A 13,978-nucleotide genomic window follows, 5' to 3' on the forward strand; every position below is an offset into this window, starting at 1 on the left:
TTCCTCTCAACCATCCCATTCATTGTCGCTTGTGATCGAGTACCGCCCCGCCTTTCCCACGTTCACCAATATCGAGGATGTGATGGAGCGCTCCGAGAAGATCCCTTTGGAGGACCGCCTCGCCTACATCAAGAAGGAGGGACCCGTCGGTACGTCAGGGTTGTGGAACAGAGTCTCGCTGACCCACAAGCCCTCCAGGCTGAGAAAGAGTGGTACAAGAACCGCGCTACTGAACTCAAGACCAACGAAAAGACTATTGACACGGCTCTCGCCTTTCTCCGTATTCCCAAGTACGCCTCGTCTGTCCCGACACTGCAGATTCTTGACCAGTGGGCTGGCGACCTCACCAAGAAAAAGGATGCGATCACCCGTCTCAAGGCACTCCTTAACACCGCCCGTGCCGTCGGCATAAAGAAGGTCCAGGAGGACATTGCAGAGAGCCAGAAGCTAATTGCCGAGCTCCCCAAAGCCGCTGAGGAGCTTGACCGCGACGGACTCAATATGTCCGACAACATGCCCGCCGTCATGCTGCAGCACATGATGCCACTCATTATGAACGCTGCAATCTCGAATACCAAGGAGAGGGAGCGCCAGCTGCCCATCCAGAAGGAAATGCTGCCCCTTTGTACTCGCCGCATCAACTTCATGATGGACCTGGCCACGAATCGCGAAGAGATTATCGACCGCAGCATTGTCAAAGTTGAGAAGCTCCGCGCCTACCGCCTTGGAACGCAGTAAACCGACGCTTCCTAAACACCAAACGCCCGCATTGCACTGGACGTATGTACCTGGAACCGATCAGGATAAAAAGGATACGGCTTCAGATGGCGCTTTTCGGGAACAGTCTGTAAAACTCGGCGACATTATTTCCCGCTGCATCCCTCAACCACCTCCACTACCTTTAACCCTCTCGAGGCAAAAAAAGAGATGCTGTCCTTGAACTGAACAGCTACTGATTGGAGCCAGAGTGGATTGAACACCCGACCTAGCGATGTCCAAGCGTGAACCATATTTTGATCCACGCCAGGTCTGATGACTGAACTTCAGTCGCTCGCTCTCCCAGCTGAGCTATGTCTCCGATCATGGCAACCACATTCCCCGACAGCTGTTGACCGGTTTCCACTTGCCCCCAGCACTTTGAAAGGTGCAAAAGGACCAGCTTGCTCAAGAGCAGCTGCTCGTGTGCCTCCACAGAGACTCGAACTCTGGTTGCAGGATGTACTCGTGATTCGAGCTCACACTTGTCGTATGAGACCTACGTCCTAACCATCTAGACGATAGAAGCCACACGTCTGCCATTTGTGGCGCCTGCTTATATTTCCCGAGGAAAGCGCTGCGACGTCGACGCCAGGAAGCTGCACGCCGTGTTCACGACATCCGCAGGCAACAGTAAGTGCAACACCATTCTAAACGGACCATGTGATTCCCAAGGAAGCTCGGCAGGCGATGGCAACAGAGCAGCAAGTCGCCGAGGAGTCTATTTTCGGGGAATTTTCATCATTTTCTCTCCTATTTCTTTCATCTTTGTACATGTACGCTCTGATACCCATCTGCACCTGCTGGACACAGATAGTGGTAAATAGCCAGTTTTAACCATGAAATAATTTGCTTTGGACAGCTGCACCACACGCTCATGCACACGGGAGAAGCAAATGGCCACCCCACGGGTTCGGCGATATGTGTGTCAGAGGGGCGCAGGCAGCGCAGGGGCCATGGCCATGCCTTGTTGTGCATCCGTCGTCCGCTTCTTTTCTTCAAACTTCTCTATTCCCCTCAAACAAGACTTATCCGCCAACATGGAGTACCCTCCCCCACTCCTTGAAATGGGATACCCACCACCATACGCGGCGTTTGGGTCCCTGCCCGAGGTGATCACGTACGCCTACAGCATCCCCTTCCATGACCATTTTGCCTACTTCAGCACCGAGGGACCACCTGGTAGGTGGCCCATTCCACTTCGAGACATCCCGAACTCACCTGTCGCAGCCATCGGGGCCGAACGAGAGATGTACCGATGGGTCTCCACGCAACTCCAGTCCCTCGAAATGACGGTTGACTTTCACGTCCGAAGCCTCAGCAACTTTCCCTCCCCCGCCGACATGGAGTTTCCAGATCTATCGACCATATACCACTGGTCAAAGGATCTTACTGAGCTCAATAAAGGAGTCCAGGCAGTCAAGAACGCCATGCTCAAAGACCGGCGCCGTCTGAAAACGTTCCAAGCCAGCATTATCGATCTCGAAAAGGAAGTCGTCCAAATGGAGTCTGCCGCTGCCACGGGGCGCGAGGACGTCGTTTCGGGTGTCTCTAACGGGACGGAGGGGCCTGAGGATCTCATTGGAGCTGCGCGGACGCGCCCCGCGTCCGCCGAGGCGACCGCGAGCGACCTCCCCCACAAGAAACTGGAACTGGCCACGTGGAGGCTGGTCCACAAGCTGTGTACCAACCGCACTAATTGTATCAACGACCTGGCGTATTGCCGTCAAGAGATTATCCAGCGGACCCTTCCCAAGATCGAAAAACTTGTGCTTTACCGCCGCAACCTCAACCTCCAGAACGACCTCCAGAACGGTCTGCCGGGCGACAAGAAAGACAAAACGAAGGCCAAGGCGTGAATTTTCTGTTAGAACAGTGGAACTGAACCCCTTCGGCATGTAAACGTCAGGCTCCCGACGGGTTATCGCAACGCCTGATACTTCTTGTTCTAAAGGGCCATACGGCAACTGCTTTATTTGTGTACAGTTTTCCTTCCTTTTCTTCACCCGTAGTCTTGTTTGTTGGCATGCACACGCAAATGTCTGTTCAGTGGCCAGTGGAGACTGAGAACGGCAGCACAGCCATGAAAACACTGTCCGATACGGGGCCAGACAACGTCCGCCGGCGCGCCACCCACGGTGTATGTACGGCTGGCTGTGCGCGGTTCGCGGTTCGAGGGCGCAGCACGTGGCCAGCGTCGCGTGTATAGGGTGCTTCCCACAATTAACACCTGTTTTCCCACTTGACTCTCTCTCTCTCTCCACCTCGCCATCCACCGACAATGCAGGTCACTGATGCCCCATCTTACACGACGCTCGGGGAGGTGTTCAAGGGCGCCAAAAGTGTCGCCCTCGAAGGCCAACTCGAATACATCACCAAGGAGGGAGCCATCTGTATGTTCACATCACCTTTCACACGTATTCCCTCTGACATCCTTAGCTCTCAAACAGGAGAAAGCAATGTATAAGCAAGAAGCATCACAGATCATCACCAATGAGGCCACCATCGACGGAGCAGTCAAGGAAATCGACGACCCTTCCCCGGAGGCCAGGTGGTGCTTCCCGCCAATGGCCGACCTGAATATCTGGGCTGAGAACCTCGCCGACAGGAAGAGCGATATTCAGACACTCAAGGCGTCCATCGTTGAAGAGCGCATGGTCCTCAAGAGCCTTCAAGCCGATATCGTGGCCAAGGAGAAAGAGGTGGCGGAGTTCGAAAAGCACATCGACTCGCCCGCGACCTTCCCAGACGATACCCCAGGTCCCATCCTGGTGGTCATAAAGGTCATGACGGAAGCCATGAATCCGGCAATCAGACGCAAGTTTGAGGAAAGGAAGACAGAGGTCGCAATCATGAAGGAGTTTGCCAGGCTCCTCACCAACCGGCACAACTTCGTCATCGACCTCGCAAACAACCGCGAAAAGATCATCGATCGCAGCATCGCCAAGGTCGAGACCCTTAAGGCTCACTGTCGTACCCTAGGCCGCCACGACACATAGTAGCCATCAGGTCTCAATCGTGTACACAGGCCATTTCTTCTGATTTCTCGCATCCGGTAGACACCAGTTCCCTTCCTCCTAGTCCACAGGGTTGGAATAATGCATGTATGTGCTCCCAGTTTTGATGGCCAGTGAACACGGTGCACCACTACTGATACTTTCCGCCCACTGACACCGGTCACACAGGCAAGCGTCAGTCCCGTTCTTCCACCAACCGCATCGACTGAACGCTTTCAAAAGTCAAAAAGAAACTTCCTGACGGAGAATCGAACTCCGATCTCCCGCGATCAGTGCAGAATTGCAGTGACAAGCGAGCATACTAACCGTTATACGATCAAGAATTTTATATTTGTCTTTTCCAATTGTGGCCCCTTTCGGAGACCATCTTTTCAGCGCGATTTGTGGATTCTGTAGAGGCAGAGCGGCATGTGGTGCATGGTATAGTCCACGAAGAGTGGGTTTGGATGCATTTGGAGGTGTAGGCACCATTGTAGCGGCCTCAGAACGGTGGGTGATTGCAAGGGCATTTCTGGTGCCGCGTTCCTCCACCATCGTCGCGCCACAACAAACAAGACTTGCCGTCGTGGTGTTCCATTCTCCTCCCTTTCACACACTTGTCCTTCGCTCAACATGTTCTCTCTTCAGCTACAGGTTCTCATGTCGGTAAGAGAATTTGAGCAGATATCCTTCCGCGCCCAGGAGGCTGCGATGGAGGACCGCCCCACAATCATCAACGTGGACGGCACGGCTGGTGGGTGGCAATTTACCAAACGTGATGCTGACGGACAGCCCTGCAAGCGCAAAAGGCCCTCTTTTACCAGCACAAGGAATACCTAGAAGCCGATGAGCAAACTTTGGACGCCCTTATCTTGTCCATTCACACTGGGGCTCAGCATGACCCACAGTTTGACCAGTGGACGACGAAACTCTCGGTCGGGAAGATCAGTAACGAGACTCTGACCGCCCACGTGAGATCGATGGAGGCCAGCATCGCCCATCTCGTGTCCAGTGTCACCGACATGCAGAATCTTCTCCTCCGCCTGTACCACGAACGCGATGAGCTCGTCAAATACGTCACTGGCAACGATGCTTCTAGCCTTCAACAGATTCTTCACGACAGTCATCAAAATATCACTCAGCTGAGAAACGAGATCACGCTTCACATTGCCTATCAGGAGGAACTTCTCGTGCTGCGGACAGGCCACGTCACTGCACTCATCGAATACCTTGCCGACAGCGACGCCATCGCCACTAGGATGACGACCAAGGTGGAGCACCTTCGCACCTTGTCCTCCGCCTGTACTACCCGCAAGTGAACTTATTCCCCTTTGGACCACTTCAGTTCTTGCTCAGGCGTACACATTTTCTCGTTATTACGAACTATGTTTCGGTCTCTAGCCAGTGTCTATGTATAACCCTTGAGCGTCCGTCACATGCGGTGGCGCCTGCACGGCATATACTGGGTACTTGTGAGTGCAATCTGATGTCAACTGGGCAATGTACTGGTATGTACTTACACCGTGTACCGTGTGCCGTGTCATCGACCGCGATCCTTGCTTCCATACTTAATCCGCAAGTTCTCTCTATGTATGTTGTGTCCGAAGGGCAGCTTTCCCTCAATGCTACCTATAACTACCTGTGCATGTAGTAATGTGCATTTGGCAGCCCAACTGCCGACGGCCAGCAGTTCGCGGTACCGCGGTGGTTGCAATTGTTGTGTTACCCGGGGCGCAAGGGGGGCATGACTTCCGTGCCGTTGTAGCCGGCTCCTGGCGACGACTTCTCTACTTCACACTTCTCCATCTCCTACTACCATACCACCACCGTGCAACCACATGGACTGCCCAGCCGTTGACATCCACCAGGCGCTTTTGGAGGTGACCCAGCGCGCCGAAAACGCCCCCTTGGAGGACCGCCTCGGCATCCTGCACCAAGACGGTGCCGTCGGTACGTGGGCCAGCTCGAGCATAAAAACCAGCTAAACAACCAGCTCTGAACGCCGCAAAGGCCATGTACTGCCAGCAGGCCTCAATCCTCGAAGACAACGAACGTTCCCTCGACACCGCTCTTGTGTGCACCACCGTTCCCGACCTCATGTTCCAAGTCCCCACCCTTGCGTGTCTGGAGGAGCGTTCCCAGGACCTCCAGAACCAGCGGCAACAAAACAACCACAACAAGAACCTTGCAACCGAGTACCTCTCCAACATCAAGCCTTTCGAACTGGTCATTGCTGCAGAGGAGAAGGCGCTTGTGCAGCTAATCAAGTCCCGCGATGCCGTCCTCCAGCCCCCAACCGACGTCGCATCCCACAATTCGGCCACTCCTGTCGCGCGTCGCACCCGCCGCTCTCTTCTTCAACTGCAAACCGGCCTGGATGAAGCCAATGCCAAAGTCGACGACAAGACCATGTATGTCGCCTACATCCAAGAGAGGTACCTCTTCGACACCCGCTATGGTGTCGTGGTTGCAGAGTGCGCGACCGATCGTAACAGCATCATCGATCGGATGATGATCAAGATTGAGAAGCTTCGCTCCTGGCACCTCGCCACCCCATAAAGACAACAGGTGAAGGCAGCAAACACGACACTTTCTCTGTAGCATAACCCATATGACCACTGTTGATACCCGCAAGGAGGCTTCTATTGTTAATGAACCCATCTACCTGAGAAGCATGGCCATCACCAGTGGGAGCCGCGCGATGCTGTTTGGGGGCTGCTGTGGGTACAGCTTGGGAGGTGAAATTGCTCCCGCTGGTGGCGATCGCCGTCTCAAAGGGTTACGCGACTCGCCTAATCACCTGCGTTCCTTCTCTCCACTCTTCCCTTGTCCACCAACTCATACATCACCACGAATACATCCCATAATGGACACTTCCGGTCCTCCCGGCCCCCCCGGCCCTCCTTACTCCCGCCCCGAGCAGACCTCCGACGAGGGCATTGCTGGCGACCGCCCTCAAGGCTGGCGTCTCCTCAAGGCTCAATATGAGGCGGGCGAGGACCTCGACTACCTCCCCCGTGGGTTCTCAATCTTTCAACGAGATGTGCTGACACTTCCAGACATGAAGCACGCCGTCGAGAAAATGAAGCTCCTCGAGAACCAAGCCGAATCCCTTCTCAAGAAGGTGACTGCAATCAAAATCCCCGTCCCTCGCCCGGCCAATTTCGATGTTGCAGGCGCCTACGCCCAGCTGGCTGCCATCGAGCAACAGATCCTGCAGTACAAGGACATGGAGGTAAAGCAGTCGGAAGTTCTCAACATGACCGATAACGACACGCACGTGGCCCGCTTGCAAGACCTTCTTCAGGCCCACAAGAACATGCGCGACCAGCTCCTCAATGTGGCCGCCGACGGCCGCAAGGTCCGCGTCCAGGTCACCAACACCACCAACGACCAGGAGATTTGCCCCGGCGACTACTATGACCTGCTCGCCAGCTGCTTGAACGACATCAAGGAAACCGAGATGGACATTGCCGTTCAGAAGGAGGCCGGCGACGTCGGCAAGCTCCTCAGCAAGATGGCCGTTGACGGTTCCGCTCAGCGCCGCCCCAACTACAAGCAGGTCGAGACCAAGGTCGCTGAACTCCGCAAGCTCCTCGCCTAGGTGCACGCCTTGATGGATAGAGCAGAGTACCAAATATAAGATGATAGCATTGCCATGATTTAATGGAGTATGTGCAGAACACGAGCATCCACTGACCTTCTGCCGGGTGGGTTGGGTACGGCTTGTTGGACTTGTACGACCATATTTGATCCCGGCTGTGGCAATCTGTTTCTGCATTCCCGTCCCATGGGTGACTCAACCATGATCAACCACCTTCCCTCCCTTCCTTTCACTCTTTGATCCACCTTAACAGCTCAATACCTGAAAACCACCAACATGTCCACCCCTTCTGCTGGAAACCGCCTGGGCACCCAGGTCGGCGGTGCTCCCAGTGCAACGCCCTCCACACCCCTTCCCAGCACCATCCAGGACGAAGACACTGGCGACGAGTTCATCGATGTCGCCGATGAAGACCTCCATAACCGTGAGTTCTGTCGATAGGAAAAGCTGCTGACTACGATAGTGCTCCTTGCCCTCCAGGAGGTTTCGTCCAAGAAGACGGAGGAGACTGAAGCCCTTCTCCAGCGCGTTCGCGACATCGACTTGTCCATCCCTCTTCCCGTTGGATTCTCCGTTACCAAGACGATGGCTCAAATCACGGCGATTCGTAAGGACATTGCGGAGCTCGAGAAGAAGGCTGCAAACGAACTGGAGTGCTACAAGGACAACATCCACACGACCACCAACGACAATGGAGGCCTCCCATTCCTCCAGAAGGCCCTCAAGATGTACGAGGCGAGACGTGACTCGCTTCTCGAAGGAGGACCACACGATGCCGAATACTACGAGGCTGTGACCAGCTCCCTCAAGTCCATCAAGCAGGTCGAGACCCTCATCTCCGCCAAGTCCTACTCCATTGCCATGACGGTCCTGATCCACAAGATGGTAAGCGATGGCGTTGCCGAGCGCCGCAAGCTCTACGAGACCATCAAGACTGAGGCCGAGGTGCGCCACCGCCGTCTTCTCCCCCTCCTTTAGGCCTGAATGAGCCGGAAAGCCCAGCAAGGAAGGGCGGTCGGTCGAAGGGGAATGGACACTGGAGGCATTCATACGTCGGCCTCTGCCGTGGTAGTCATGAGACATGTACAACATGAGTAATGGTATCACTGTGTGTGTGGTGTCGGACACTGGCGCTGACTGATGTCACAGGCCGCGGACTAAGCGGACTGACACACATTTTGGGTGATGTCACGCCGTCGGCTTGTTCCCAGCAAACACCTGGCCACCTGCCGCAATTCTCAACCCCAACCTACAGTACATACAGTACTGCACCTAACATGTCCTCTGTGAACGTTACCCCCACGAGCTAACCCAAGCGCAACCGACTTCACTGCCGTTGACAATGCGGGCTACCTGGGGCACCGCGACCGGAGTGGAAGTAGGTACAGCCATGTGAACCGATGGGCATTGCTGACTGACCTAGTGCTGGGACTCATGGAGAACATGGTCGAACGCAAGGTATTCGAGATCGAAGCGCTTCATGCCAATGTATCCCATCTGGAAATCCCACAGCCGCTGCCCACCAACTTCCCCCTTGCCGAAACCATGGCAGAGCTGGACACCACTGAACAGAGGCTCCGGTGGTTCATCGAGTCCGACGCAGAAATCACCGAAACAATCACCACCCAGCTTGCCGCCGTACTCGAGCGTGGCCGCCCACTCACCGAGGAGATGCAGAACGAGCTAGAGCGGACGAAGGCACTGCGCGACCTCGTACAGCGCAGTGAGGCTATCGAACTCGTTGTTCCGGCCGATGACCCATCCCAACCCAAGGTTACAGTCGGCCGCATGAGCGCGGATGGGCTGCTCAGCACCTTCGCTTGGGACATTGCTCGACTGGAGGCGGGAATTGCGACCAAGGAGCGTGCGATGGAGCAGAGCGTTTTCGGCTTTCGGGTGTCGCTGGAGGGATAGAACCGTATGAGGGAGCTGTTTGAGGATATTGCGAGCAAGGTCAAGGAGCACCGCGAGCGGCTTGGAGCCTGTTGAACGGAAAGACGAGATGGGCGGGCAGAATAGATCCTGGGGGCTCGTTTGTCCAGAGTTAATGCAAATGTGCACCCCGCAGCACGCGCCTGTTGCTGCTGGAGTGGATGCAGCTCACCACATCATCACCATCAGTGCCAGTCCCCGATCCCCGACTGCCTGAGGGTGATCTTATGTGCTGCGCCCTCTGATCCCAATCCGATGGCACACCCCTTGGGCCAAAAAACGTCCCGCACCTACACCCAGTGGCCAGTGGCCAGTTGACTCACCTTTTGGCCTCCTACCATCCTTCAGTTGCATCGTCCTCGCTCTCGTCTCCAAACAACCCATAACACGATGTCTGCTGGCAACAACACTTCCCAGGGCCAGACCGGCGACAGTGTCCCCCTCCTCCAGCACAAGGGTATCTGGGGCGAGGCTGACCGTCAAGCTTTTTGCGTCGCAATGAACACGCTCGACAATGATGACATGGTCGCCAGTGAGTGTTTGCTCGCCATCCAATGCCTTGTCCTCTGCCTCGTCCTGACTGTAACAGTGACCACACTCCACGAGACGATGCTCAAGCGCAAGCTTTCAAACCTCCACGCCATTCGCAACACGGTCTACGACTACCACATCACCTTTCCTCTCGTCCCCAACTTTCCTCTCGCGCACACTCTGGCCGAGTTTGTGGCCATTGAAGACGAAGTCAAGGCCTTCCGCGACCACATGGAATATGTCACCCGCGACGCACAGGACAGGCTTAAAGAATTCGCGGACCACCCCCCTTGCGACAACTGCTCTCTCCACAAGTTGGAAGCCAAGCTTAGTCACAGCAAGGCCCTCCGCGATGTCCTCCAGCAGTCTGACTCGGCCCGCGCTATCGACCCAACTCTTCTCTTCTCCAAGGTCTGCGACGTCCACAAGGCCGAGGTCCTCGAAGAGCTCAACAACGACATTGCCAACATTGAAGACTACATTGCGAACCGTTACACGACCGAGGAGGGTTACAAGATCACCGTCAAGTACCATGGCCTCATGAGCCCCGTTTGCACCGAGATCGAGACCAAGATTGCCGAACACCGCGCTCGTCTCGCCCCTTACAGCTAGGGTGAAGGGCCGAGTTTCACCAAGATTTGTGCATAACCGTCGCATCGTCTCTCGACCGCCACCAGTCGTCGGATCAGTTCAGTCCGCTCAGTCACCAAGCAAGGAGCAGGGCACCAAGTGTATACTGCCCTCGGGGAGAGTTCACCATGCACACATGTGGCCTAGTTGAAAAAAACGTGAGGTGCAGTGGTGTGGTACGGCTGCTTCGACACGCGGAGTTTGGCAGCTGGCTCGTGACGTCCCCCCTGTTCTCGTCCTTCCTCCTTGACGGGAGTGAGTCTCCAACCCATCGAATCCCACTGAACCCAGTGGTCAACGCCGCACTAGGATACACCTGCAGAACACCAGCTCTGGCCAATAATCATTCTCTCTGCTCCATTCCATGCTGCTCTGACTCGTTCTGACGCACTCACTTGGCAAAAGGCGATTGCGCACCGCTGGTTGGCGAGCGTACCTGCCCGTTGGAACTGTGTCCACAGCCGAGTCCTGCGTACAGGCCCCACGGTGCGCCGGCCACACGTCGTCTGTGTCTTTGCAGACTGTAGACCATCGTCTGCTTTCGTTCAGGTATGGCCTGATTCGTTACGACCAAGGGCAGGACATAGATGTGGCTGTTGCGGATGCTGATCGGCGCGTCGAGTCGAGTCCCGCAGCACACTCGGCAATTTCTGAAAGTTGTCCACAATGGCACCACCATCCGCGGACCAATGTGCTCCGCGCAGCACATGCGTGCTCTCCTCCCTCCTCCCAAGCTCTGAATGTTGATGCTCGTCGGATCGTCGGAGCATGCGGCGTGGATCTGGCCCTGGATACAGTGCTATGTACCGCCCCGCCTCACCTTCTCTTGAGGGGGCGGATATCACGGGCCGGCGGAAGCACATGTTGCCGACTCGGCACCTGTCTCTGGTGGCTTGCGGCACACCTTACTTTGCTGTTGCGTTTAACTCGAATGTGGAGGTGGAGGTTAGCTCCTTTTTCGACCCACTTGGCGGAATAAGGCTGTCAAAGTTGACAACTGTTGCGGCTGCTCACCCTTGACATTTATACCGACAGATCAAGCGCTTCTAACAATCTGACCCTCCATTGTATACCCATCACCCAGGACGCGAGGCATCTCGAGAACGATCTCGGCACCGCGACCCTCGTGCCATGACCCACCGCCCAGCATCTCCAACGCCGTTGGGAGGAGGCTCAAGCCCTGAACCAGAAGGTTTCCTCTCGCGCCAACTATCCAACGAAGCATATGCCGAGCTGGAAATTGCTGAACGGGCCGCACCACCAGGTGCTGCAGACATTGGCCCGCCGCCTGACGGCGGAGCGCGTGCGTGGTCGGTGATATGTTCCTCCTCGCTGGTCTTGTTCTGTGTATTCGGCTTTGGTAGGTGTCCGAAGGACGTCGCAGAAACCTAACCCACAGTCATGTCCATGGGCCAACTCGAGACGTATTACCGCGCAAACCAGCTGAAAGATTACTCCAAGGCGACTGTCGCGTGAGTTCAGCTTTCAGGATCCACTTCTAATCCAAGCTGACAGACAGGTGGATCGAAACCGTGCAAGGAACCATCGTGTACATTGGCTCAATCGCGGTTGGACGATACTTTGATGCCCACGGTCCACGCCAGCTCATCTGGACAGGTACCCTGCTCTTGACGTCTGCCCTCGTCGCCGTCGCATGTACGTACATCCACTTGGTGGGACGACCGGCTGACCCCACAGTCTGCCACGCGTACTACCAGTTCCTTCTCGCGCACATGCTCTTTGGTATCGGTGGCACGCTGTGCTACTCGCCCTCGACATCCATCTCTGCACACTGGTTCGCCAAGCGACGCGGAACGGCCGTAGCGGTCATCATCACGGGTGCCGGTGCTGGCGGTGTCATCTACCCCATCATGATGAAGGAGCTGTTGGACGTGTTGTGTGAGTACACTGGCAGCTTGATCTTCCGATTGATGTAGCTGGGGTAGACAGGTGTTAACGTCCAGCCTTCCGCAACACCATGCTCATTATCGCCTTTTTCACGTTCGCACTCATGGTCCCGCCATGCCTGTTCATGCAGTCGCGTCTGCCGCCGCACCAGCCACCGCCGCTGGCTACGCTTGCCCACCCATGGAAAGAGGTGCGATACACATGTCTCGTCCTCGGTGCCGCGCTGTTCCTGGTCAAGTAAGTGCATAGCTCTCCGTCTCCGCCGATCCACCGAGTCGGGTAGCAGCTAACCGCCAACCAGCTTGTTTACACCCTACTTCTTCGCCCCCTCGTACACACAGTCCAACGGTGTGTCGGCCAACCTGGTAGACTACTCCATCGCCATCATGCAAGCTGGCTCGTTTGCGGGCCGAGCCGCCGCTGGCCCCCTCGCCGACAAGTTTGGCGTCTGGACCGTCTTCGGCACCGTCACGTTCGCCAACGCCGTGGTCATTTTCGCATTCTGGACGGGCGCACCGGGAGCCGGTACGGCCATTGCGGGGCTGGTGCTGTTCGGTTTCGTCTCTGGCGCATGGCTCACCCTCCTCACTGCTGCCACGGCTGCAATCTCGCCAGTGAAGGAGATCGGTATGCGTATCGGCATGCTCTGGACTGTGGGCGCCATTCCGAACATGGTCGGACCGGTCATCTGCGGCGGTGAGTGTGCTGCAATAGGGAGTCGTTACGGTATCGACAGCACTGACATACCCAGTGCTCATCGGCGCTGCGGGCGACAAGTTCATGTACGCGGGTGTGTTTACAGGGTGCACTTTCCTGCTAGGCGGGGGCCTGATTATGGGGCCGCTTGCGTGGCAGTTTGTGACAAGGAACACAGCAAAGTGATCATTGGGAGCCGGAGGGCAAGCATTGGGACAGAGTAGGGCTTTGTTCAAGGTACATAGATTATAATTCTTGATGTTGCGTCTCCAGAACTGGTTGGAGTTGTGGTGGTCGCTCAAAGGCACCGTCGCTCTGGACGTTCCCGACCTCCGCCTCTGCTCGCACACATCCCCAGCCAAGTCCAAGCACTTGGTTGAAGCTGCGGAAGGCCGTCGAGGATGTACTTACTCCACGACATGGCCGCCGTCAGTGCCCACTTTATCCCTTGACTTGTCATGTCGCCTCTTTGAACACACTGTCGCAGTGTGGACGTGCGCAGTCCTCGGCTATATTGTGAGATCTTCCCTGGCAACGTGAGCAAGAATGCGTGTGATTCTGTTCCTCCAAAAGGCCATGTTCCGGTCACTTGCTTATGCACTTTGTTGTGCACACCCTCTGCCATGCAGCCAGCTCTCAGCTGCCACGAGCAAGACTGGACGGCCCACCATATGGTCTGTGCCACAAAAGGCGACGCCATCCACTGCCAGAGTGTCTCGGTGCCTGCCCAGCCTTAGCGTTTTGCCTCTCCTTGTACAATGACGTCTGCCCCGCCGCCGCCCGCCCGCCCAGCGCCGCCCGCCGGAACCCAACATTGACGCCTCCTTTCTCACCCCACGCTGCCTGCCTGTCTGCCCGCAACGCGTCGCGACGGCCAACGCATCTCCTTCCTGTTGTCTCTTTCTCTCTCTTTCTCTCTCCCTCT

At 56.1% G+C, this 13,978-nt stretch overlaps 10 protein-coding genes and 3 non-coding genes across 13 annotated transcripts; 10 read left to right on the plus strand and 3 right to left on the minus strand.

Annotated features, from left to right (window-relative positions):
• Window positions 1-82: 82 nt before the first annotated feature.
• On the plus strand, window positions 83-738 carry EHS24_007619 (uncharacterized protein; the record flags this gene model as incomplete). The annotated part of the gene is made up of 2 exons (XM_028622969.1): window positions 83-149; window positions 191-738. 2 exons carry the CDS (start codon window positions 83-85, stop codon window positions 736-738), a joined length of 615 nt encoding a protein of 204 aa, XP_028476862.1.
• Window positions 739-957: 219 nt separating this feature from the next.
• On the minus strand, window positions 958-1,078 carry EHS24_007620. The gene has a single exon. It is a non-coding gene; the product is annotated as a tRNA-Phe (tRNA).
• A 105-nt stretch (window positions 1,079-1,183) lies between these two features.
• EHS24_007621 lies at window positions 1,184-1,285 on the minus strand. The gene has a single exon. It is a non-coding gene; the product is annotated as a tRNA-Met (tRNA).
• A 511-nt stretch (window positions 1,286-1,796) lies between these two features.
• Window positions 1,797-2,615, plus strand: EHS24_007622 (uncharacterized protein; the record flags this gene model as incomplete). The annotated part of the gene is made up of 2 exons (XM_028622970.1): window positions 1,797-1,938; window positions 1,987-2,615. The coding sequence occupies 2 exons, from the start codon at window positions 1,797-1,799 to the stop codon at window positions 2,613-2,615; spliced, it is 771 nt and encodes a 256-aa protein (XP_028476863.1).
• A 422-nt stretch (window positions 2,616-3,037) lies between these two features.
• On the plus strand, window positions 3,038-3,755 carry EHS24_007623 (uncharacterized protein; the record flags this gene model as incomplete). Its single annotated transcript, XM_028622971.1, has 2 exons — window positions 3,038-3,149; window positions 3,196-3,755. 2 exons carry the CDS (start codon window positions 3,038-3,040, stop codon window positions 3,753-3,755), a joined length of 672 nt encoding a protein of 223 aa, XP_028476864.1.
• A 251-nt stretch (window positions 3,756-4,006) lies between these two features.
• On the minus strand, window positions 4,007-4,096 carry EHS24_007624. Its single transcript has one exon. It is a non-coding gene; the product is annotated as a tRNA-Asp (tRNA).
• Window positions 4,097-4,385: 289 nt separating this feature from the next.
• On the plus strand, window positions 4,386-5,071 carry EHS24_007625 (uncharacterized protein; the record flags this gene model as incomplete). Its single annotated transcript, XM_028622972.1, has 2 exons — window positions 4,386-4,506; window positions 4,554-5,071. The coding sequence occupies 2 exons, from the start codon at window positions 4,386-4,388 to the stop codon at window positions 5,069-5,071; spliced, it is 639 nt and encodes a 212-aa protein (XP_028476865.1).
• A 519-nt stretch (window positions 5,072-5,590) lies between these two features.
• Window positions 5,591-6,311, plus strand: EHS24_007626 (uncharacterized protein; the record flags this gene model as incomplete). Its single annotated transcript, XM_028622973.1, has 2 exons — window positions 5,591-5,702; window positions 5,746-6,311. The coding sequence occupies 2 exons, from the start codon at window positions 5,591-5,593 to the stop codon at window positions 6,309-6,311; spliced, it is 678 nt and encodes a 225-aa protein (XP_028476866.1).
• Window positions 6,312-6,618: 307 nt separating this feature from the next.
• Window positions 6,619-7,356, plus strand: EHS24_007627 (uncharacterized protein; the record flags this gene model as incomplete). Its single annotated transcript, XM_028622974.1, has 2 exons — window positions 6,619-6,769; window positions 6,812-7,356. 2 exons carry the CDS (start codon window positions 6,619-6,621, stop codon window positions 7,354-7,356), a joined length of 696 nt encoding a protein of 231 aa, XP_028476867.1.
• A 276-nt stretch (window positions 7,357-7,632) lies between these two features.
• Window positions 7,633-8,517, plus strand: EHS24_007628 (uncharacterized protein; the record flags this gene model as incomplete). Its single annotated transcript, XM_028622975.1, has 3 exons — window positions 7,633-7,780; window positions 7,820-8,301; window positions 8,506-8,517. 3 exons carry the CDS (start codon window positions 7,633-7,635, stop codon window positions 8,515-8,517), a joined length of 642 nt encoding a protein of 213 aa, XP_028476868.1.
• A 181-nt stretch (window positions 8,518-8,698) lies between these two features.
• EHS24_007629 (uncharacterized protein) lies at window positions 8,699-9,270 on the plus strand (the record flags this gene model as incomplete). Its single annotated transcript, XM_028622976.1, has 2 exons — window positions 8,699-8,738; window positions 8,780-9,270. The coding sequence occupies 2 exons, from the start codon at window positions 8,699-8,701 to the stop codon at window positions 9,268-9,270; spliced, it is 531 nt and encodes a 176-aa protein (XP_028476869.1).
• A 408-nt stretch (window positions 9,271-9,678) lies between these two features.
• On the plus strand, window positions 9,679-10,431 carry EHS24_007630 (uncharacterized protein; the record flags this gene model as incomplete). Its single annotated transcript, XM_028622977.1, has 2 exons — window positions 9,679-9,820; window positions 9,878-10,431. The coding sequence occupies 2 exons, from the start codon at window positions 9,679-9,681 to the stop codon at window positions 10,429-10,431; spliced, it is 696 nt and encodes a 231-aa protein (XP_028476870.1).
• A 1,149-nt stretch (window positions 10,432-11,580) lies between these two features.
• On the plus strand, window positions 11,581-13,239 carry EHS24_007631 (uncharacterized protein; the record flags this gene model as incomplete). The annotated part of the gene is made up of 7 exons (XM_028622978.1): window positions 11,581-11,752; window positions 11,849-11,921; window positions 11,969-12,105; window positions 12,148-12,348; window positions 12,414-12,594; window positions 12,659-13,053; window positions 13,109-13,239. The coding sequence occupies 7 exons, from the start codon at window positions 11,581-11,583 to the stop codon at window positions 13,237-13,239; spliced, it is 1,290 nt and encodes a 429-aa protein (XP_028476871.1).
• Between the last annotated feature and the right edge of the window lie 739 nt (window positions 13,240-13,978).

This window comes from Apiotrichum porosum (assembly GCF_003942205.1).
Source record: "Apiotrichum porosum strain DSM 27194 chromosome Unknown scaffold_5, whole genome shotgun sequence".
Taxonomy (NCBI): Eukaryota; Fungi; Basidiomycota; class Tremellomycetes; order Trichosporonales; family Trichosporonaceae; genus Apiotrichum; species Apiotrichum porosum.